The sequence below is a fragment of the Quercus robur genome, chromosome 4 (assembly GCF_932294415.1).
Source record: "Quercus robur chromosome 4, dhQueRobu3.1, whole genome shotgun sequence".
Lineage (NCBI taxonomy): Eukaryota > Viridiplantae > Streptophyta > Magnoliopsida > Fagales > Fagaceae > Quercus > Quercus robur.
This window is the reverse complement of record NC_065537.1, coordinates 75762101-75784978: the sequence shown is the minus strand read 5'-3', so window position 1 is coordinate 75784978 and position 22878 is coordinate 75762101. Positions and strand designations below refer to the sequence as shown.

The 22878-nt window shown below is 31.3% G+C and overlaps 1 protein-coding gene and 1 pseudogene across 4 annotated transcripts in view; one reads left to right on the top strand and one right to left on the bottom strand.

Annotated features, from left to right (window-relative positions):
• Positions 1-13453, top strand: part of LOC126724245 (PHD finger-like domain-containing protein 5A) — a 52445-nt gene extending 38992 nt beyond the window's left edge. Inside the window, exons 1-3 of one of the 4 annotated variants that reach the window (XM_050428752.1) lie at positions 10161-10271; positions 11297-11485; positions 12889-13453. In XM_050428752.1, coding sequence (XP_050284709.1) covers positions 12914-13246 — 333 coding nt within the window. In that variant the 5' untranslated portion in view covers positions 10161-10271; positions 11297-11485; positions 12889-12913 and the 3' untranslated portion in view covers positions 13247-13453. Of the gene's footprint in view, positions 1-10143; positions 10272-11296; positions 11486-12888 lie in introns of those variants that run through there. The other 3 variants (XM_050428753.1, XM_050428751.1, XM_050428750.1) reach the window with 3 other exon arrangements.
• A 5699-nt stretch (positions 13454-19152) lies between these two features.
• Positions 19153-22878, bottom strand: part of LOC126724231 (putative disease resistance RPP13-like protein 1) — a 76524-nt pseudogene continuing 72798 nt past the window's right edge.

Below are 22878 nucleotides of genomic sequence, written 5' to 3'. Positions count from 1 at the left end.
AGAACTCTTGTTTCTTTTTTACTATTTGTGTGTGTTCTGTTTGTGTAGTTTGTGTGTATTCAAGTGTGCAAGTGAGTGTAAACATGAGTGTGTGGGGAATAATGCTCATCAATCATATTTGGAATGTTTTATTTTAAATTCCATCAATTATAATTTGTTACGTATTTTTTTCTTTTTTAATAAAACAATTAAAGCTTCTTTTAACATATTACATTGAATAGGGATTAATAAAGTGAAATATTAGAAGTGAGATAGAAGATTTATATTCATGTATAGTAATGTGAAATACAACATTTATCACACAAATGAAGGACATTATTTCTGAGGGTGATTTCTGCTCAAGAAGCATTATTAGGCATAGTAGATGGGTTTAGGCCCAAAATTGAGAATTAGGCTTTGTACGCTTATATTGCTATCACATTTTTCCTCACTGTAGTTATACTTTATTCCATTCCTGAATTGAAAAGCAGAATGAAAGAACCTATATAATTAGGCTTCAATTGGCTTCAACGGTTCAAACTTTTATTTAGTCCTCAAATAACTATAATTAATGGAATATAGTTTTTATTTAGTCCTTTAAAACTTAGCTTCAATAATTTTATCTTAAGATATGTGACAAAAATACTAAGTTTTTATTGAAGCTAAAAATTATTTAAATAATTTAAAACAAACAATAGAACTTATTTCATTTTATTTTAGAGAGATGCTACGTCTACAACATTTTTACAACATTTTTACAACAAATTATGGGTGGTTAGTTGTTATTGGTTCAAATTTAAAACTAACACTAAGATTACTTTTTTGCCCCAACAAAAACAACCAGTAACAACTTGCCACTTAGGATTTGTTGTAAAAATGTTGTAGAAATGTTGTAGACATAGCATTTCTCTTTATTTTATATTAAATATTGTGGTAATAAAATTTTTAATTAAAGTTTTCTTTTTTTGGGAATCAATTTTTAATTAAAGTTAAATCTTGAACATATTGAGTATTGTATGACATGTAACACTTACTTTGAGTCATGATATAACATGGCCAAATAAAAAGTCATGTTAGACTATTAAAATAATTTAAAATAAATAATAATAATTCTTTTGGAATGTTTTGACAACATAATTTTAATTAGAGTAGTATTTTAAACTTTGTGAAAGTTTAATAATAAAATTTTAGCAAGAGCAAACTATTTTGAAAATTTTAACATACTATGGTTAGTCACATACCAAAAACAAGATTTTTTTTTTCTTTTTTTAATAATTTGATATTAGTTACAATGAAGGAGGGGAGATTTGAACCATAAACGTTATTAATACATTAGAAGGTGTCAACCAATTAAAGTACAAGGCTTTTGACACAAAAGCATGATGTATAATAATCTTAAGTGAATAAAGTAAAATGATACAAGAATTGTCCATGTGACATATGGAGACAACATTTACTTGTCCCAATCAAAGTGGACACTATATTTATTATTTATTATAGGCTAAATACTTTTTTTTTTTGTTTAAGATTTTTTGGATAGGGCTAAATACTTCTGTGTATAAATCGTACAAGAGCAAGCCTTTATATAGGCACAATATGTGTGTAGTACAAATAATATAAGTGTTGGGCAAGTACAACAAGAAATGGGCCTAAGCCCAATGTGCTGATAAACTAACTTATATACTAAGAGTGACTTTGTGTGTTGTGTGCATACTTATTTTGAAATAAACAACAAAACATAAAAGAGACAACTCATAACATACAAGAAAATAAACAAACAAAAGGAGTTTAGAAACTCATATAAAGAATAGGACAAATATTATGACAAGATCGTTCCCTCTTTTCTTAGCAATTGTGTGATCGATTGATAAGCCCCTTGTTCGATTGCTACTGCAGTTTGATATGTAAACTAGAGATGGTGTATGATGATCTAGCATGACTCAAGATGAAATGGTTAAAGATTTCAAGAAAGATAATATGGAATATAAATGGTGTGCCTTTTGTGAGAGGGAGACTATTTTTTTTCCCTAATGATGGAATGTAAAGAATCTTCCCCTCACAAGGCCTTTCTTAATTATTATCTTAGGAAGAATGAACTCAAAACAAGGAAAACAATAAGTGTGTATGTATGTGGGTGGATGTATGTAATTTCTAGCTAGCTAAGCTGAATTCATAGGCACATTTTTTTTGGGGGGAGGGGGGGGGGGGGGGGTAAGTGGGAGATGGAGTGATATTAGGGTTCTTGTCCCTAAGTGGCCTCTTCACTTTGTTCGAGAAGTTAGGGAGTGGGTTTGAGTCTTTGTAAATACACTGTTGCACCTGACATTGAGGTAAAGTAATTTTAGTAAATAAAATAACTCTCTGTCATTGGAATCAAGGACTTTAGATACAGGTTGGTACAAGATAAGGTGTCTTCACACCAAGCAAAAAAAAAAAAACTAGTTTATAATCCCCATTTTGGATATCCAATTTTAAAAAAATAAAAACAAAAAAGAGGTTGACTATGTAAATTTAGTAAAATGGTGTTGTCATTATTGGTGTTATTGTTTTTATGTTTACCTTTCATTAGTGATGATTATATTTTGTTATTATTATTTTTATTATGTTTATGTTTATGCTTTTCTTACATATATTATTTGAAGAAAGGGTTGAAAATTTATCATTTGGAATGTGCCAAGCGACATAATACATTATCATTAATAATTTTGTAAGGATTGAAAAGGATTAAGAGTTTACCAATTGATATGTTCAAAGGTCATTGACAATTTTCACATAAAATCCATAATTTTGCACCAAACATTAGTTTGGAAAAAATGTGGGTCAATAATTAATTCATCTTTAATTTGTCATTGACTTGAAATTTGCAATTTATTAGATAGTTAAATAATTTACAAGTTTGTTTTTAATGTGTATAATAATACTTCTATGAACTACAAAACAATGTGATTTATACACCTTTCAAAATAATGTTATTTTATTCACAGTAAAAATATTTAATTTATTAACCTTTACGTCCATATGTTAATGGAAAAGTCTTCACTACACGTACGAATAATGTGATTGAAGCTTTATTATAATTAAGTACATAACGAACCTTGTATCATGATAGTTATCAAGAATCTTGTGACAAAATAGTTATCGAAATTCAAATAAGAATTTTTTTATTATTTTAGTGTCATTTAAGGTGTATGATTAAGATGCTTTCATAAATTTATAAAATACTTGACATGAATTTCTTGTTCATATTAGTTTGTATCATAATTTCAGAATCTTTACACTTATGTTTGATGCTATGTAAAATATTTTTGTAATATTTTAAATAAAATAGTTCATTATCCTGATTTTGGATATCAATTAAGGAAAAACATGGTAAGATTTATGTGAGTTCAGTAAAATAATGTGAGTTAAGAGCCTTACATTTTAATTGGCATAGTTCAATTGACACCTCTTGATATTTAATAGAGACATCTAAGGTTTAATTATCCCCTTACCCATTATAACTATGGAAGTATTAAAAAAAAAAAGTAAAAAGTAAAATGGGGTGGAACAAAGTAAGAAGAAACAATGTTTCAACTATCATTATTATTATTGTTATTTGTTTTTCATGTTTATGTATATTAGTTATGTTTGTTTTAAAATTATTGTTTTTAATATGTTTAGGTTTATATTTATGTTTAAATTAGAGTATCCTAACGAAAAGATTATTATTTCCCACTTTCTTTTATTGTTCTTAAAACCCATGGATGCTACTTCATAGTTTATATGTTATTCTTCCAATATTAAGTGCCTATTTGGTTTCAGATTAAAAAGCCAACTTATTATACTATTTAGCTTATTTTTGCTACTATTTATGGGTCTCATTGCACTTTTTGATACTATTCATGGGTCACATTATACTATTTCAACTAACTTTTATCTTTATTTACAGCACTTTCAACAAAAAATTTTTCGTTTCAGCAAAATAAGTGAATCCTAAACAGACTCCAAATACATCATCTTGTTCTTAGTTCTTAGTATTGTCTTAATGGTTGAATATTCCATGGCTTTATATCTTTTTATACATCTTTATTGTGGTCAAATGTGTACTATCTTAAAAATAATGTGGGAGATTTGTCATGACTTATGACTTTATATCCTGAGGAAGAGAGGAAATAATTCGTGATTAATAACTTTCTTAAATACACAATTAATTTAGATTATGGGTTTGCAACAATCCGCAATGGGAAGTTTGAATAAGGACCAAGAATTTATCTCACTCTCATACATGTTTTCACTCCTCGTGTTCATAAAGGGGAAAGTTTCTTATTTCTCTTCTTTCTTTCAGTTACAATTTTCACTCCTCATGTTTCACACACCCTTGTTGCTTGTCTTCTTTCATTTTTATATCTTTTCTTCTCCTTTTTCCTCATTCTTAGCCCATGTGTGACTCTTTTTATTTTCTTCTTCCCCTTGTGTCACGGTAGGTGCTATCTTGACATGGTTAGGGTTTTCTATCCCATCAGGCTCTTCTTTTGTTGAGGTTATAATGAAAGAAGACTTTTGGGGTTTATTTGTTTTATTCTTATAAGTTATCTGTTGCATTGAATGCAATTACGTCAAGTGGATAGCTGTGGATTCAACAGGAAGATTTGGAGGGAATCCTTAGACATTATGTGTACCTCGGTGGTATGTCTTAGGTATTTCGGTTATTCTCGGATAGCACACGTACCTCTGTGATGTGTCTTAGATCTTTGGGCATCCTCAGATGTAGTTCGTACTTTGGTAGGATGCCTTTATGTCCATGTACATTTATCTTGATTGGTTCAAATGGTTTAGTCATGCCTAGACCGAGGGTTAGGGGCCCTATAAGGTTGGCGATGTTGTTTCCTTAAGTTTGGGATTTCACGTCCCTACATATCCTTTTGTGCCAATCATTATTGTGTTCAAATGTGTACAATCTTAAAAATAATGTGGGAGATTTGTCATATATATGTACCTATTAGGAACCAAATGCATTAATTTTTTGGAATATTTATGTGTCTATCTAAATTTTAATTTGAACAATTGAATCCAGTTTAGGCTTATTAAAATTGGGTTCTAAATCTTGTGCATTTTTTTTCCCAATGTTAATATTAATAGAATTTTTAAGCTCGAAGGAAAGCTATCCATTATTAATGAAAAATAATAAAATTTGCCTTTTATTTTTTTGTACTTAACGTTACATATTTGGTTTAATGATGTTTTTTATAGGATGACAAATAATCCTTTCAAAACTTTGGATCCCAAAGTTTGGTATGTAGTTTTTTATTTTATTTATATTTTTTTAGGGATATTTTCAACTTATGAAATCCACTCTTAATGATGGCTTTAGGTTCCAAAGTTTGGTATGTAATTTTTTTTTAGAGATTTTTTCAAGCTATGGCATCCACTATTAGGGTCTATTTGGTTGGGAAGTTAAAAAAAGTAAGAGGATTATGGTTTTAAAAGTTGGACCGGACCGGCCGGTTCAACAGGAAATCGGGCACCACTTCGGTTAGAAAACCCCTAATATCGGCCAAAATCGGTCAAAAACCGGGTTAAACTGGAAATTGAAGGCAAAAATGGTTTTGCCCCCAGTCCGGTTTTTAAAACCATGAGAAGAATAAAAAAACAGGAAAGGGATGGAAAAGTGGGAGGATAGAAAAGATTTTAATTTCCCTCTTTTATGTTTGGTTATAGGAGTGGAAAATGTGAGTTTGTATAAATTTACTCATATGTCATTAATTGTTTAAAAAATGATGTCCAATTAAAACAAAAAAAGTGGCAAACAAAAGGCAATCACCCAAATTTATTAAGAAAAGAAAAATCATGCCCTAAAAAAAAAGTGAAAGAAAAACCACTTCTAGTTTAGGGAAAAAAAAGAAGAAGAAGAAGAAGAAGAAGAATCATGCCCTTGGCCCAGGAAAGCATGAAAAAAAGAAAAGAAAAAAAAAGGCAAACAATATGTCCACTATCCAAGAAAGCACGATTTTCTCAACAACATTAATATCAACAACAACAAAAAAAAGAGAAAATAGGCAACAACATATCCAAGTCCAACATGTAAAAAGAAAATGTGGTAGTTCAGTCATAGACTACAACTATTTCTTTCCTCAAACAAGAGAGATACAATTTCGGTGGGCTAGGGGATAAAACACATAGGCTCCACCAATTTTCCATCAAAATACCCATAAAATCAATTTTTTTCTCCACTTTTCTCCCTTCTATTTTTCATCCTCCATGTTTCACCCCAACCAAATGGACCTTTAATGATGGCTTTTTATCATTAAACCAAGACACTGATTAGTGTAAGCAGGGGATCAAACCTTAAATCTCTTATTCAACAATAAGAAATTTTACCATTTGAGTTAACTGAAACTCATAGTTTGGTATAAAGTTTAATACATTAAGGACGTTGTAGAAGTAATGGGAAATTTAATGGATAGTGAATGGAATTTAGGACCTGTTTGGTAATGTTGTTCTAGTAACATTATTTAAGTTTTGTGAAAATATGTGTGAATGAAAAAGTGGGGAAAAATAGGTAAATAACATTAATTTCCCAACCATCTAGTTAATAGGTTCAGTTTTGAAACTAATTTCTTTTCTAACATCTCGAGTCTTAAAGAGTCGATTTAGGGCCTATAAATCGAGTTTTTGAGACTCGATTTTCATGGATTGACCACGTCCGATGTGGATTTTTTTTCCATGTGGAGCCTAGCTGGAAATCGAGTCTTAGAGACTCGATTTCTAACTCAAAATTTTTTTTAAAAACTTGAACTCTCATAGATAACCCAAAATACCAAAAAAACAAATCTAAGAATCAATCCAAAGCTCAGATCAGAGCTTAGAAGGCAGATCAGAGGGAGAGAAAGTGCAAGTTCGCGCGAGCCCAGGCAGCGCCATCCCAAAGGCTCAGATCAGAGCTTAGAGGCAGATCAGAGGGAGAGAAAAAGCGAGCCCAGGCCGCGCGCTGCCTGGGTCGCGCGACCCAGGCAGCGCGCGGCCTGGGTCTCGCCTGGGCTCGCGCGACCCAGGCGCCGCGCTGCCTGGGTCTCACCTGGGCTCGTGAGACCCAGGCGCGCACTGCCTGGGTCTCGCCTGGGCTCGCGCGACCCAGGCGCCGCGCTGCCTGGGTCTCGCCTGGGCTCGCGCGACCCAGGCCGCGCGCTGCCTAGGTCTCGCCTGGGTCGTGCGAACCACTCCGACACTCCGATCTCTCTTTCTATTTCTGGTTTTTTTTTTTTTTTTTTTTTTTCTCTGCTTCCTTTCCTGATGTTCTGGTGCCTCACTGATTTGGTTGTATCTATAACGTTTAGAAATCGAGTCTTAGAGACTCGATTTCTATGTACCCATGTGGCAAACTTTGCCACGGGCAATAATTGAGCATAGAAATCGAGTGTTTGATGGTCAATTTATTGGCCAAAATCAAGTTTAAAAGACTCGAGATGCTAGAAAAAAAATTAGTTTCAAAACTGAACCTATAACTAGATAGTTGGGAAATTAATGTTAGTTACCTATTTTTCCCGAAAAAGTGTTGTGGAAATACGTGTTGTATTGTTTAAACAGCGAAAACTATTGTTTAAACAACACTAACAAACAGGCTCTTAATGTTTGAAATTATTATTTTTTGATACAAGATATAAATTCCACTCTAGTCTAATCTAAGTGTATGTGTGTGAAACTCCCTTTTAGAGACTTGAACCCAACCCTTGCCCCTACACTCCACAAACACTTATATTTATGGAGTGACAATTGCATCAAGAGTGTGCGGTGGTTTGAAATCACTATTTAACCACACATAAGAGAGACAAAGAATTAACATCTAGAAAATTTTTGGGTACTAAATAATGTACTTGAAAAGCAGACAAATGAGATCATCTTAACTATCATACTTGATTGGAAAAGGTGATTAATTATCATGTATGGTTTAGTGTTTCATTAGTTTGAGAGAACAAAAATTAAAAGGCATATTATTTTGTATTTGAGCATAACCATATTTTCCAAAATTTTCTTTCATGATGCAATCACAGTGAATAATGATTGAAGCCTGAGCTTCTATTGTTGATTTAGCACATGAATTAAGGCTAAGGCAACACACGAGTTAATAAATAGAGAAGCTAGCAAAAATGCTAATCTTGGCTAAATTGAAAATGATTAGAATAACCATCTTTGAATTAGACGGAAAAGACTTGCTAAGTGTTGATGCTAGTAATTTATTATGGTATTTTTAGCAACCATTGATTCACAATCCATCATTATATTGTGTACGATTGGATAGCCAAAAATAGATAGCTAATATAGTTTGGGTTGATACTAAAATGATAATTTATTATTGATAGTGTTATGATTTATGACACTATACAAGAAGAAAATAAAAATTTGAGTCTATTAGTTTTGTTTATAAGTTTTAATCACCAATAAAAAAAAAAATGGTAATTTTTGAGGCTGCACTTTTTTACAATGAAATAACTGAATCATTCAAGCATGAAAGCATTTTTAATGCATTCAAAGAGTAAAAAGCCTAAATTTATTTTTACTGATCAATATTCTACAATTGCAAAGGTATTTAGCTAATGTGATGCTAGAGATTTTGCAGAGATTATCTACTTGGCACATAATGCAAAGTGACTATGAAGAAGCTTGGGATAAAATGAAAAAGCTTGGGATAAAATGATTCAAACTTATAAGATTAAGTGTGCATTTTTCTTCTCAAAAAAAGAAAAAGAAAAAAAGATTAAGTGTGCGTTTGGCATTTGCTTAAAAAGCCATTTTTTTATTTTATTTTATTATTCAGCTTATTTTTGCTACTATTCATGAGTTCCATTACACTTTTTGGTACTATTCATAGGTCTTATTGTACTATTTCAGTTACCTTTTAACTTTATTGACAGTACTTTTAATAAAAAATTTTCAATTTCAGCTATATAAGCTGTTCCCAAACGAATTCTAAAATTCTTAGTACATTAAATGACATATAGAGATAATGGCTAAATGTTACATGAATATGACATCTACTTTAGTGATGCAAAGTACTCAACTTAGTGAAAGTTTGAACAAGACTTGAAAGATTACTTGCTATTATATTTGGATTGTCCATTTTTTTTTACAGTATTTTGAAAGTAGTAAAAGTGACATTAGGAATAGATTGAGTATAATGTTAGGGAAAAATTATGTGTTTTGAGTTGGAAGAATTCAATTTCAAGAAATAACTTGGTATGTTTACATTTTTTTTTTAAGTAAAAATGAGTAATAACTATTCAATTTCAAAAGATAACTTGGAATGTTTACATTTTTTTTTTTTTCAAAAAAATATTAATTTAACTACTGAATTAAAATTTAACTATTCAATTAAAATTTTCAACTACTGAATTAGAATTTAACCCAAATGACTATTTGATATGTTTACAAATTTTTTAAAAATTGAAAATAAACTTTTCAAAATTTACTTATTAAAATAAAAGTAAATCCAAATCTTAGTATATTTTCATCTTATACGATTTGAAATGTACGGTGTCAATTGCTTGATGATTCCACCACTTTCTTATTCTTCTTCTTCTTTTTTAATTTTTAAATTTTTTTAATAAAATTTATATATAAAATAAATTTTCAATTTTGAAGTCCACGTCATAATGATTTTTTTAATCATTAAACTAAAATACTAATTAATTTTGGTGTTGTAAGTAGAGCTTGAATATCAAGTCCCTCTTATTTGATGGTAAAATATTTTATTAATTGAGTTAATTTGAACATACAATAATTACTATTTACTGTTCACTATTAGGGAAAGACATTAATAGATTCATTTTTAGTGTAAATGAGATTCAAACCTTAACCTTTTTTATGAAAATAAGAGACCGAAAAAATCAGTAATATTTTTACCTCATAAAAACAAATGTAGAAACTCATATCTAGTTAAGTCCCTAATAAATATGCATTAAAATTACTAATGAAATTGAACCAATGTCCATGATAGCATAGTAAAATCTAGATATAGTTCTTCAAAGTACAATAATTTAATTTTTTTAATAATTAATTTCAATAACGTAATTGTATTGAGTGACACAACAAATTATATTCATGTTATATATTTGTAATAATTTTTTTTTTTTTTGCTAACAATATTATTTATAAAAAAATTTATTTATCCAAAATAAATAAATAAATAAAGTTCCCTAAAAAAAATATAAGAAGGACAGTTGTTGTTCGGTTTAACAAGTAACAACTAAACAGCAGACCACAGAGTCCAGAGGCTGAGAAAATCATAAAACCTTAAAAGAGATCGATCAATCCTCCTGGTATGTACTGCAGTACCTCCTCTCTTTCTTCTCGGATTTGGGGTTTTGCATTTGCTTCTGTGATAGTGATTAGTGGCTCACCCACACATCCATTATTGTTCAATATTTCGACGCTTTCACCATTAGTACACTCTTTATTTTCAATGTTCTCTTTAAAGTTTGATTCTTTTTTGTCTGGGTTCTAGATGGGTTATGAAAGTTATCAAATTTATTTCAAAGTAATAGCATAGGGAAAGTGCCGCTTAAGTGTTTGGTGAAATTCCCCAAAGAAAGTGTAAAGATAAAAACATGGTTGTGGGTGGGTTATTCTGGAGCTACAATATGAGGTTTTAGGCTGCATTGATTTTAGCTTTTTTTGGAATGGGAAATGGATACCATTGGCGTGATTTTTTGGGCCAGTGAGATTTGGCTCAAATGGCACTTCTTGGTTTGCAAGAGCAAAGTGGAGGGTGAGGTTGTGAGTTCAAGATCCACCTTGTGCTTGTGTAAATTACTAATGAAAAATACTTGTACTTTTTCCTATTTGATTTGGTTTAGCAGTGAGAAAATGTTATAGGAGTCTCATTAGTCCTAACCTTATTTCCTTTTTTGGGTTATGGTTTCCTTATGAATTTGGTTTTGAGCCCTCTATAAAGATGTGGATGTGGTACGGGTTTCTTTATTGTTGTATAAAATTCTAAAATTCTCATTAGTACTAACCTTGAAGTGATTATTAGGAGGCCTATATATATATATATATATATATATTTTTTTTTTTTTCCTGATAGGTAAACTAGTGGTGCAAATACTTCTTGTAGAACAAGGTAGGTTTTTAGGGCTCTTTTAATCTGATACAATAATAATAATTTATGGAGTTCTATACTTTTATGAACTGTCAAAAATTATATGATGATGGCCCATGTGTCACTAAGCTGCATCTTGCTTTTCATGTGTCCTTCAGTTGTATCTTTCTGTTTTATTTTTATGACAATAATTGTTCTTATCTTAACATTTTTACTTGGGATATGGATTTCTTCTATATGCAGAATGAGGATATGCTGTTGATGTGACTTGGCCTTTTGATGACTAAGAAACATGATTGTTGTTTGGGTTAAATTTTTAGGCTGTTAGAAATATATACATTAATAAGTGCTGCCGACCTTGCAGCTTGAACCAGTTCCCCACTGATCCCCCAAGCGCTTCATGCATGGGGAGGTACCATTTCACTGACGAGGGTGGGTGGTATTATTTTTTAGGTTAAATATTTGGAAGCAAATTTAATTAAATGGACTTATTACTCTTATTTAATTAGTTTTGGAGTGGGTCTTTTGATTTTATACATCGCTTGGAACCTGTGGACCTGATAACATCCTGGTTTTCATTAGTGGCCCAAAATTCAAGTGGTTTACAATTGATATTTTGAGTATGGTACCCATTATATGTCATATGGACTTGGGGTGAACAAGAAGAATAGTCTAATCCTCTGTGTCACATGTGGGTTTCATAACCATAGGACTTGGCTCTTGGACTATGGTGATTGTTTTAAGCAGTTATTGCTGTATTGTGATGATACATAACCCTTAATTTTGCTTAGGATTGGAAAAACTTTGACCGGTTGGTAAGTATGTGCATTGTGTATGTGGAAACAGATTTTACCTGAAGTTTACTCATCCCAAAAAAAAGGAAACTTATTGCATTTCTAACTAGTTTCTGACCTGATTTTTCTAGCTAACCTGATTTGGTAGCTTGCCTAGTTTTGGAAGTGGAATGATTGATGCATAACCAGAAGAGGATATTTTCTGCCATTCTTGAATTTGGCTGAAAACCTGAGTCATGCATGAACATGAACATAAGCATGCTTGTGTGTTTAATTTAATTTTTCTGCCAATTTTTTATAATTGTAGAGTTCGTCCATTCTGGACTAATGTTTGAAATTGTGTTTAACTGCAATAGTTTCGTTCTCTTGTTGCCCATGCACAGTTATTTATCAGGAAATATTTGTAGTTTATCTTGACACCATTTTTTTACACCAATTTGAATCGGCCATATTCATCTTCTATTTCCCGTTTGCTTTTGGAATTTGTTGGTTTTATGCCTGTGCAGTAGGATAAGGAACATGCAACTTGCTTAATTGTATTTGATTCTGTGACATACTGATTAAGAAAAAAAAAAGGGAAAGTAAAAGAGCTTTGACATGTCGCTCGATTTTAAACTTCACCTATAAGTTTTAGGGAAAGGTTTTGTTGCATACGGGATAATGGGGCAGATTGGGTGGTGGGTGCTGTAGTCTGTCAAAATTAACTGATTAGGCACAGTAATTTGTAGATATGGCCTGCCCTATCCCACTAATTTAAAATGTGGGTGTACAATGCACATTGCAAATTAATCTCAAATTAGGGCGTTTATTACAAAAAAATTATAGATTAGGGTGGACATTGCAACTTATCATAATTTAGGACCTTAGGTTCGAGATCTACTAACGACATTATAATTTCTAGCTACAATTAAACCCCTAATTTAATTTTTATAGGTTTTCTTTTATGTTTGTACTTGAGATTTTTCTGTTTTTCTGATGAAATATCTTGGTTAAATATGCCATGCATGGATTTTAACACTCTCTTTACTTATTCTTGTTCAGTAACTAAGATCGTGTAGTGGAAAGCATGGCCAAGCATCATCCTGATTTGATTATGTGCCGGAAGCAGCCAGGAATTGCTATTGGACGACTTTGTGAGAAATGTGATGGGAAGTGTGTAATATGTGATTCCTATGTGCGCCCTTGCACACTTGTTCGAGTTTGTGATGAATGCAACTATGGATCCTTTCAAGGTCGCTGTGTTATTTGTGGAGGAGTGGGAATTTCTGATGCCTACTATTGCAAAGAGTGTACACAGCAGGAGAAAGATAGGGATGGATGTCCAAAAATTGTCAATTTAGGGAGTGCCAAAACTGACCTATTCTACGAACGTAAGAAATATGGTTTTAAGAAAAGATGATGAGAATTAGATAGACGTGTACTTCTGTTAAACTGCTTTTTATTTACTCAGTTTGAGATGAAGAATCTTGATATGTTGGGATTATGAGCATAGTATAGACACATATGTAGGCTTTTACATTGCTTTTATTATGCTTAAGCATTGCTGAAGACGGCATATTTGAAATGTTGGAGCTATTTTAAATTATTGAGTTTGTTTTCATAGATATTACTGAGTTTTCACTTGTTACTTACAAAAGCTTCTGTTCCGACTACTATGATTGTTTTTCTGTTGTGTACATGAGCTGCTGTATCTCAATTTATTGACATCTTGATGTTAAAATTAGATTCCAGATCAGAGTGGTTGTGTCTTATAGGAAGTCTAGCTTTTATTTGAGAGGTTAGACTAATTTAGGCCTTAATTTGATTCTCTCTTTCTGATATTATTTTGCCCATTATGTTTTGTGCATTAATCTCAAGTTAATGATCTGGTTTTATGTACTAGACTTAATGTCAAGTATCTTGGGGGCAGTGGCTGTATGTGGCCTTGGTGTGAGTGAAAATGCAGGTACTTCGGAGACTATTAGGATGTGTATCTCAGTTGATCAAGTTGTTGTTGTAGTAAATTCTTCTTGAAGCGAACTTGCCATGTTGTTTAATGATACGGTTTTCTTAATCCCTTATAATAGCTTGGAATAGTAAGCTCCCTTCAGCTTGGTTGGGCTCATAATGGCTCCCTGATTGGGCTGGAATAGGCCCCATATGCAGCACAATTTATAACATTTGATATTGTAATGCACTATCCTACGCCGGAAAATGTGCTTCATATGCACATGGATGTGAATGCTCCTTTTCCAGTAATTCGAGTACCTTGCCTAATGGTACCTCTTTTCGGATGATAGTATTTCTTCCTTCTTTAATGTAGTGGACACAAACGGTTGTTTGTAAAATAAAGTACCAAATACATAAAATCACACAAAATCACCCCCAACACATCTCATCTCATACTTCATCAATGTACTAAGTTTTTACAAAATGATACAGTAACATCTAAAAATAGATGTCCACTGTACAAAATGCAAATCATTTTTACCCTCTTATTTTATTCGCCTCTCTCTCTCTCTCTCTCTCACATCCAATTACATTGAAAAAAATCTTTTGGGCTAGCAATGGAGGATAAAGGCTAAGGGGTTCCAACAGCAATAAGCATTGTGGAGGGTGTGGGTTTGCAAAATTGATTGGGCTGTGGCTGATGGGTTTTGTGAAAGGTTGTTGGGTCAAGAGTCGTGGGGTCGATGGGTTATGGGTGGTGGCACTGGCAATATGCATGGGTTGCTGGGTTTTGCGGCATAGTAGCCATGGTTTCTGCGTTTTGTGGCACAGTAATAGTGGTTGCGGGGTATTGGTGGAGTTGTTGGGTTGTGGGGTTGATGGGTCACAAGTGGTCGCACTGGCCATTTGCATGGGTCGTTCAGTTTTTTTTTGCGTGGTTGTTGGGCTTTGTGGTGCGGGAGCAGTGGTTGTTGGGTTTTGTGTGAAAGTTGCTAGGTATTTGTGCAGTGGTTTTTGGGTTGCTAGGTTTTTATGGGGGGTGGTTGCTGTTGGGTTTGGTGATTTTATTTTTATTATTACTAGTCATAGACCCGCGCGTTGCGCGTGATTATTTTTTATGATGATCTCATTATTATTATTATTATTATTATTATTATTATTATTTTGTAATTTGAACTAATTTAATGAAAAGTAATGCATTTCATAATCATATTTATCACAAAATAATTTTTTATTATTGTAGAATTGTTTTATTTAAAATTTGAAACCTTAATTCTACCATAGCTGGTTGACTAATTTTTACATCTCTAAGTCAATTAAACACATTTTGCATGCTACATGTAAACCTTCTTTTCCATAAGGGTTGAAATAATGTGTGTAATATTTTTTTTCTATGGAAGTTAAAAAGAATAAAATTCACCTTGTCTTGATGTTTTCTAAAAATTAAATTTGGAGATTCTCTTTCAATAATTGTGAAAATTCCAAGCAATAATTCAGAAGGTAATACATGTTACATGTTCATGCTTTGATTGTGTAATTGTATGATTGATTTGAGTTGTAATTTATAAGTTGAATATGGTGGTGTTTATCCAAAAGGGCCTAACTATGTTATTTAGGATATTGAATATAGTGTTGTGTGTGATTTATAGAGTAGCAACGGTTGTAGTAATTAAAAATTGGTTTTTCATTGTCTTTTAAGTTAATAAAAACCTTACATCTACTTTTTTTTTTTTCAAAAACCTTTACATATTTTTTTAACGTGAATCTTTACATATACCTTAATAAGTAAACCCTATATATTTCATTTTCTTAGATGCATAAAAAAAAGACCTTTATTCCATAATAATAGTGGCTAATTAGTTTTTTCATGTTCTCATTTATAATGTTTCTTACTATTATCATATTTTACTGGCTGTTGATTTTCATAATAGAGGCATTAAATGAGAGTTAAATTCTTCGAACCTTTCATTAGATTTTAAAAGTCATGGTGTGTGAAGAATATAAGCATTTAAGGACTTTTTTTTATATTTTATTATTTTTAAATAATGTTAAATGAAATGTCAAAAAAAAAAAAGAGTTTGAAAATTTTCATTTTTATTTCTTATATATTTCTATTATTACTAAAGATCGTTTTTCTTTTAGTTTTGATAATAAATATGATTTTCTAGATTAAAGTTTGATTAGTTTCAAGTTTAAATTTTGTATGATTTTATTTAATTGTTGATTATATGATTTAATTAAGTGAATTTAACGATTTATTTATTTGCATTGTAAAGTTTATAATAATATTCTTAGGGTCATCTTTAATTAATTTTTTACTACTTTAGCCGTCGGTTTCTTTGTTTTCCAATTAATGGTTACTAATTAATTTATTTAATTGACGTTTGATTTCTTTTACTAATCTCTTTCTCTCCCTCTTTGTTAACATCCTATTGTTTTCCCAAATTTGATGATAATTCTAATGTACTAAATATGCATATTGTAACGTTTATTTTTATTTTTATTTTACTCCATTTTGTTGCCATGAAGTTAGTACATCCATAACTATTAGTTTATTATTTTATGATATGTTTGGTTTGATATTATTATTATTATTATTATAAATTTAGTGTTTCTAAAATAGCATGTGTATTGTATTCTCTTTTTCTATTAATGCATTGTAACGTTTTATGGGAATACTTTATAAGAAAATTGTTTATTCTTTTGTTTTTTTTTTTTAAATTGAGTGTTTCTAAATTGATATTTGTTTTGTATTTCATTTTTCCATTGATGCATTGTAACATTTCATGGGAAGACTTTATAAGAACAATTTTTATTTATTGAATAAAATATTATACATTTAATTTTTTTTTTTAAAATGAGACAAAATATAAATAATTATGATATGGAGGATGTTGCTAAATTTAAATGTTGAATAAAATAAGATGAGAATAAAATAATAAAAATGAAATGTATAGCAATAAACACCATATTATTTTAGTTATGCTAGGTAATAAAATAATATTATATTTTTATATACTATCTTTATAATGCAATAATATAACATTTAACAACCAATGAGAATAAAAAAGATAACAACATAAAATATAAAACTAAATCGTATCAAGCTCGATTACCTGTCAATTCCAATTTTAGCAACTAACTAACTTCTAGTAGTCTAAAACTGATTTCTGCAATATATTTGGTGGAGCTTTCAATACTGCATCAGTATGTTTTGAAGGTTAACCTGTTACACTAAAATTTAAAAATATATATATACCAAAAATTGAAGGAATATATATATATATATATAGAGAGAGAGAGAGAGAGAGAGAGAGAGAGAGAGAGAGAGAGAGAGAGAGAGAGAGAGAGAGAGAGAGAGAGGGGCTTTTGTGTGTGGAAAAATAGAAATTATGCATGGAATAAGAGGGAGAATGACAATTTTATAGCATGAGGATAAGAATAAGAAGAGTAAAAAATAAAGGAAGATAAAAAGATAGAATAATATTAATATTGAGAGTAGTAGGGATATGAAAAGTTGAAATGGAATGAGAAAGGTTGAAGAAAGTTAAGGTAGAGAGTAGTGGAGATATGAAAAGTTAAAATGGAATTGAAAATTTAATAATAAATAAGAATAATTAAAAATAAGATAAATTAAATATGATATTTTGATTGTAATATAAAAGAGTTTTTAATTCACTTTAAATGTTAAAAAATTGTATAAAAAAATTGGAAAAAATTGATAATGACATGGCTGCTAACGTGGCTTAATGGGAGCGTAGCAACATTAAATGCTACGCTTCAGCTTTTAGTAACATCCTATTGTTTTCCCAAATTTGATGATAATTCTAATGTACTAAATATGCATATTGTAACGTTTATTTTTATTTTTATTTTACTCCATTTTGTTGCCCTGAAGTTAGTACATCCATAACTATTAGTTTATTATTTTATGATATGTTTGGTTTGATATTATTATTATTATTATTATAAATTTAGTGTTTCTAAAATAGCATGTGTATTGTATTCTCTTTTTCTATTAATGCATTGTAACGTTTTATGGGAATATTTTATAAGAAAATTGTTTATTCTTTTGTTTTTTTTAAATTGAGTGTTTCTAAATTGATATTTGTTTTAATTTCATTTTTCCATTGATGCATTGTAACATTTCATGGGAAGACTTTATAAGAACAATTTTTATTTATTGAATAAAATATTATTCGTTTAATTTTTTTTAAAAATGAGACAAAATATAAATAATTATGATATGGAGGATGTTGCTAAATTTAAATGTTGAATAAAATAAGATGAGAATAAAATAATAAAAATGAAATGTATAGCAATAAACACCATATTATTTTAGTTATGCTAGGTAATAAAATAATATTATATTTTTATATACTATCTTTATAATGCAATAATATAACATTTAACAACCAATGAGAATAAAAAAGATAACAACATAAAATATAAAACTAAATCGTATCAAGCTCGATTACCTGTCAATTCCAATTTTAGCAACTAACTGACTTCTAGTAGTCTAAAACTGATTTCTGCAATGTATTTGGTGGAGCTTTCAATACTGCATTAGTATGTTTTGATGGTTAACCTGTTACACTAAAATTAAAAAAAATATATATACCAAAAATTGAAGGAAAATATATATCTATATATATATATATATATAGAGAGAGAGAGAGAGAGAGAGAGAGAGGCGTTTGTGTGTGGAAAAATAGAAATTATGCATGGAATAAGAGGGAGAATGACAATTTTATAGCATGAGGATAAGAATAAGAAGAGTCAAAAATAAAGGAAGATAAAAAGATAGAATAATATTAATATTGAGAGTAGTGGGGATATGAAAAGTTGAAATGGAATGAGAAAGGTTGAAGAAAGTTAAGGTAGAGAGTAGTGGGGATATGAAAAGTTAAAATGGAATTGAAAATTTAATAATAAATAAGAATAATTAAAAATAAGATAAATTAAATATGATATTTTGATTGTAATATAATAGAGTTTTTAATTCACTTTAAATGTTAAAAAATTGTATAAAAAAATTGGAAAAAAATTGCAATGACATGGTTGCTGACGTGGCTTAATGGGAGCGTAGCAACATTAAATGCTACGCTTCAGCTTTTAGTAATATATTTATTGATTTATTTAATAGATAGAACTTGCTGACTTGCTGCTGGGTTTTGGAATTGGGAAGGATAAAAAAATATTATTTTAATTAGCTGTATTACAAAATAAGAAAATGAGATGTAAGATGTGTTTAAAAAGTGGGTAGTTAAAATAAATAAAGTAGTTTTTGGTAATGTAAAATATACAAGTTTATTTATTTTTGCATGCTGTGGGTTACAGTTCACACTTATAAATTGGTATTGAACACAGAAAAAAAACCTCATACAACCAAAACTCAATACACTTAGGGGAGTATAGTAGAATTACAATGCATTACAGTGAGCTACTCATTTGATGATGAGGTGAAATAGCATCCCATTGTTTAACTATTCAAACTAGATTAAATTACAGACTATGTTCTCCACTCCAACCTGACACTTCTGAAATCATCTGAAGCCATGTCTATCCAAAATCTGCAATGAGCACTCTAAGTTGAAGCTGAGATCCTTTTCCTTCCAACTGGATTTTGTACTTTGTAGGACCTGGAGATCTTTGCTAGAAATCACTAGTCTTGCCAATCCTACCACCACTTGCCACTTCAGTAGTAGTAGAGGATGTGAGTTTATTCTTTTATATGGTGAATATCTTTCAGAGCATGTATTGAGATTCCTAGGCCTTAATTTTTGGCGAGCTCATTGATCTTGCTTTTGCCTTTGCAGATTCAGTTGCATTCATGTAAGTTGGAAAGAATTATGATCTCCCAATGAGCATTGCCTCCCAATGAGCAAATGTTGGAGAATCCAATCCTTCCAACTTACTCGGTCACTTAACATTTCCTAGCTTAAGTTGCCTCCTTTCATAGTCATCTCTTTGTCTTGGGTTTGAAGTCAAAGCCAAGTCCAAATCTTCAAGTTCTCTTCTTAGGGTAATTTGTGTATCTACCCGTTGGTCCAACCAGTGCCTCCATCTTCCATTTACTATGTTTCAATCCATATCAGCTGACTTCTATAAATATTTTCAGTTGAAAACATCATTAGTTGAACCAAAAAAATTTGAGAAATATATAATCATAAGATCATAAAGCAAAAGGACATTACCAGATGGATAAACCACCATTCCTTTATCCGTTCTCTCTTAAGCATGGCCTCTTTCCCGCTCAAAAAATGCATCAGCCTCTTCCTTTGAAAATACACTGTCATCCCAACTTCTTTGTTTGTTTGTGTCTATCTGAAAGTCATAACATTTTGCCACCCATAACTTAAAATAAGTTAAAATACTATTAAGTAATATAGTTAATTAGACAGGCCGAAGACTAATGTTCTTGAAAAAGAGAAATGAGAAACAGATTTTTTATGGGAGTTGTGTCGTCTAAGCCAGTTCTTGCTGCATTACATACCCTTGTCATCTTGTCTTTCCAATTCTGCGATTGTTCACTTCCAACATAATTCCAAGTGCCTTCCACCATTCCAAATATTCTTGTGCAGCCTTGTGACTGAATAATTACAATGGACTGCAAGAGCTTTAGGGTAGTTATGGTTTGGCATCTTACAGCTCTGCCTCATAATTCCTTTTCCCCGCAAAGCTTTCCTTGCCTGCAAAACTATCCCACATATTTTCATCAAAATTATACAATCTGTGAGAACTTTAAAAAAATAGGTCTAATTTGTGTGTGTGTGTGTGTGTTTTTCCTGCTATTATTAGAGTTAAAAGTTGACATAAATTTGCTCAGTACCAAATTCAGATATATGTTTTCTTCTAACAGGCAGAACAATATCATATACATAGTTTCCATCACATATCAATTAGCGGATAATAAATAAAATTTGAGGAAGGAGATATGAGATAGAGAGACCTTCATTAAACACAAAAGGTAACCTCAAAAGGCAGACTGAATTCTAATGGCAGCATTCTCTCACGCATTGATAGTTGGACTGAGGGGCTTCACCTTGAACTCTAATGACTGAACCTTCCACTTCATTTACACATTGATGGTTATATTGAGGGGTGCTGGTGAACCAGACAATCTCAACAGCAACTAGAGCAGTTGTAACAGCTGCTTCAGCAGCAGCAATGGTGGCATGGGCCACAGCAAGAGCATGCTTGATCTGCTCTTCCTCAGCCTCACCTAGATTTCTTTCATTTAATGATGATGGTGCAGTGAGTGAGGCTAACCTTTTGATCTTGAGCCCTCCAAAAATCCATTTCCTTCTCCTATCCTGATAATTGTTCCAGCAGTGAGGAACAGAATCAAAGACCAAAACTGCACAAATAAGCAAATTACTTTACCATTTCTTGTTTTGAGTTTGTCTCTCTTATAAAGAACCTCTTACTATGTTGAACCAGCTCTTCTTCTTAGCCATTGGAGAACCAATAAATTACATTGGTCTAAGAAGGTTCTGATTGATTCTGCAACTTTGCTGGTAGGGTGGCTTCTGGTACTACATACATGCATCAGTTCAGATAAAGAAGTTAAAAGACCAATACCAATACAGAATACTATTTACTAGTAATGGAGCAGATTAGTCAGTGAACTAATTGACAATTGACTTGTAAACTTTTACTCCATGTAAGATTTGAGAAGTGGATAATAAGTAGAATAAGGCTGAACCTCAAAACCATTTTGCAGAAGCAATTGTCGAGTTGCCCAAATTTCCATGAAATTAATGCTATGGCAATTGTACAGTAGTACTTTGTAGAATGAGAATGAAATTTAAAAATTTCTTAACAATCTGCAAAATCACCTAATAGTGGTATTCAGCAAATCAAACAAGATTCACCATGTCAAGAAATTTATTTCTCTTCAATATGGATATTGATTCAGGAAGAAAGCCTTAAATTCTGGTCAAGAAGAGGAACAGTCTACATAAAAGAGGAAGCTGTAGAATTGGCAAGCTAACAAGCATTTGAAGGATTTGCCTGGGATTTGTTCAACCCAGAGTTTAGAAAATCATGCATGCAGCACAGAAATTTCTTACTTAACTGCTCAAATCTCCAAACTTGGTGGTGCACAACAAAGGCTGCAAACCTCAGATCTGCTAGTAGTTATAACTGCAGCTACCACACCTTTAATAAGTGCATGGGTTGAGCTTTCACGACTTGCCTGAGGAAGTACTATGGATTTCTTTTTAGCCAACAAACTAAAACAGTGTACCACAATTTGGTTCCTCATTTGATCATTGCAAATACAGCTTACACCTTGCACGCAACTCTACCTTTTTTTACTAACTTCAACTAAAATCCAAAATTTGGTTCCCTATTTGATCTTAAATTCAACAAATCATTTCCAATTTTAGACAGGAGGTTTAAAGCATTTAGGGAATGATTCCCAGCCATTGCTTCTTGAAAGAATGTGGCCATGTGCTTGCAGTAATTAAGAGCTTGAGAAGCATCGATAGCCTTTCCTTCAAGCATGGCTCTACAATACTGCATTTCCAAATAGCCCAAAGAATGGCTCCAATTACAACAATGAAAGAATAATAAAGATCAGTATCCAAAGAACATCTCTCCACCCAAATAGGAGCCAATTAGTACTAAAATGAGCTCCAGTGGGAGCACTTTAGGATAGATTTCTAACCAGGTTAAAAATATATATTGCAGAGAATATGAATCAATATTGCATGCAATATAAGAATTTAAAATAAAATAACTATTGCTATTCGTTTATTTAATAATAAAATTTTAACATTTAAATGAAATTCTGATATTTATGGACTTACAGTAATGAAATACCTGCCATTTGCAGCACAGGTGACAATGCTTTGATCAATCTATGCAAGACACAATATTTGTTTGAAATGACATTTTGTGCACATCCAGTGATCATCGTGTTGCAGAACACAATATGTAGCCTCTGGTCATCAAATCACAGCTGATAGCCAACCCAATAATTCAAATAAATTACCATGTATAAGAGGTATTAATGAGGTGAAATTTCAATCATGATACAATACCTCTTTTAGGCATTTTATCATACAGCTGTGCCTGAGCATATAGGGTTCGTAT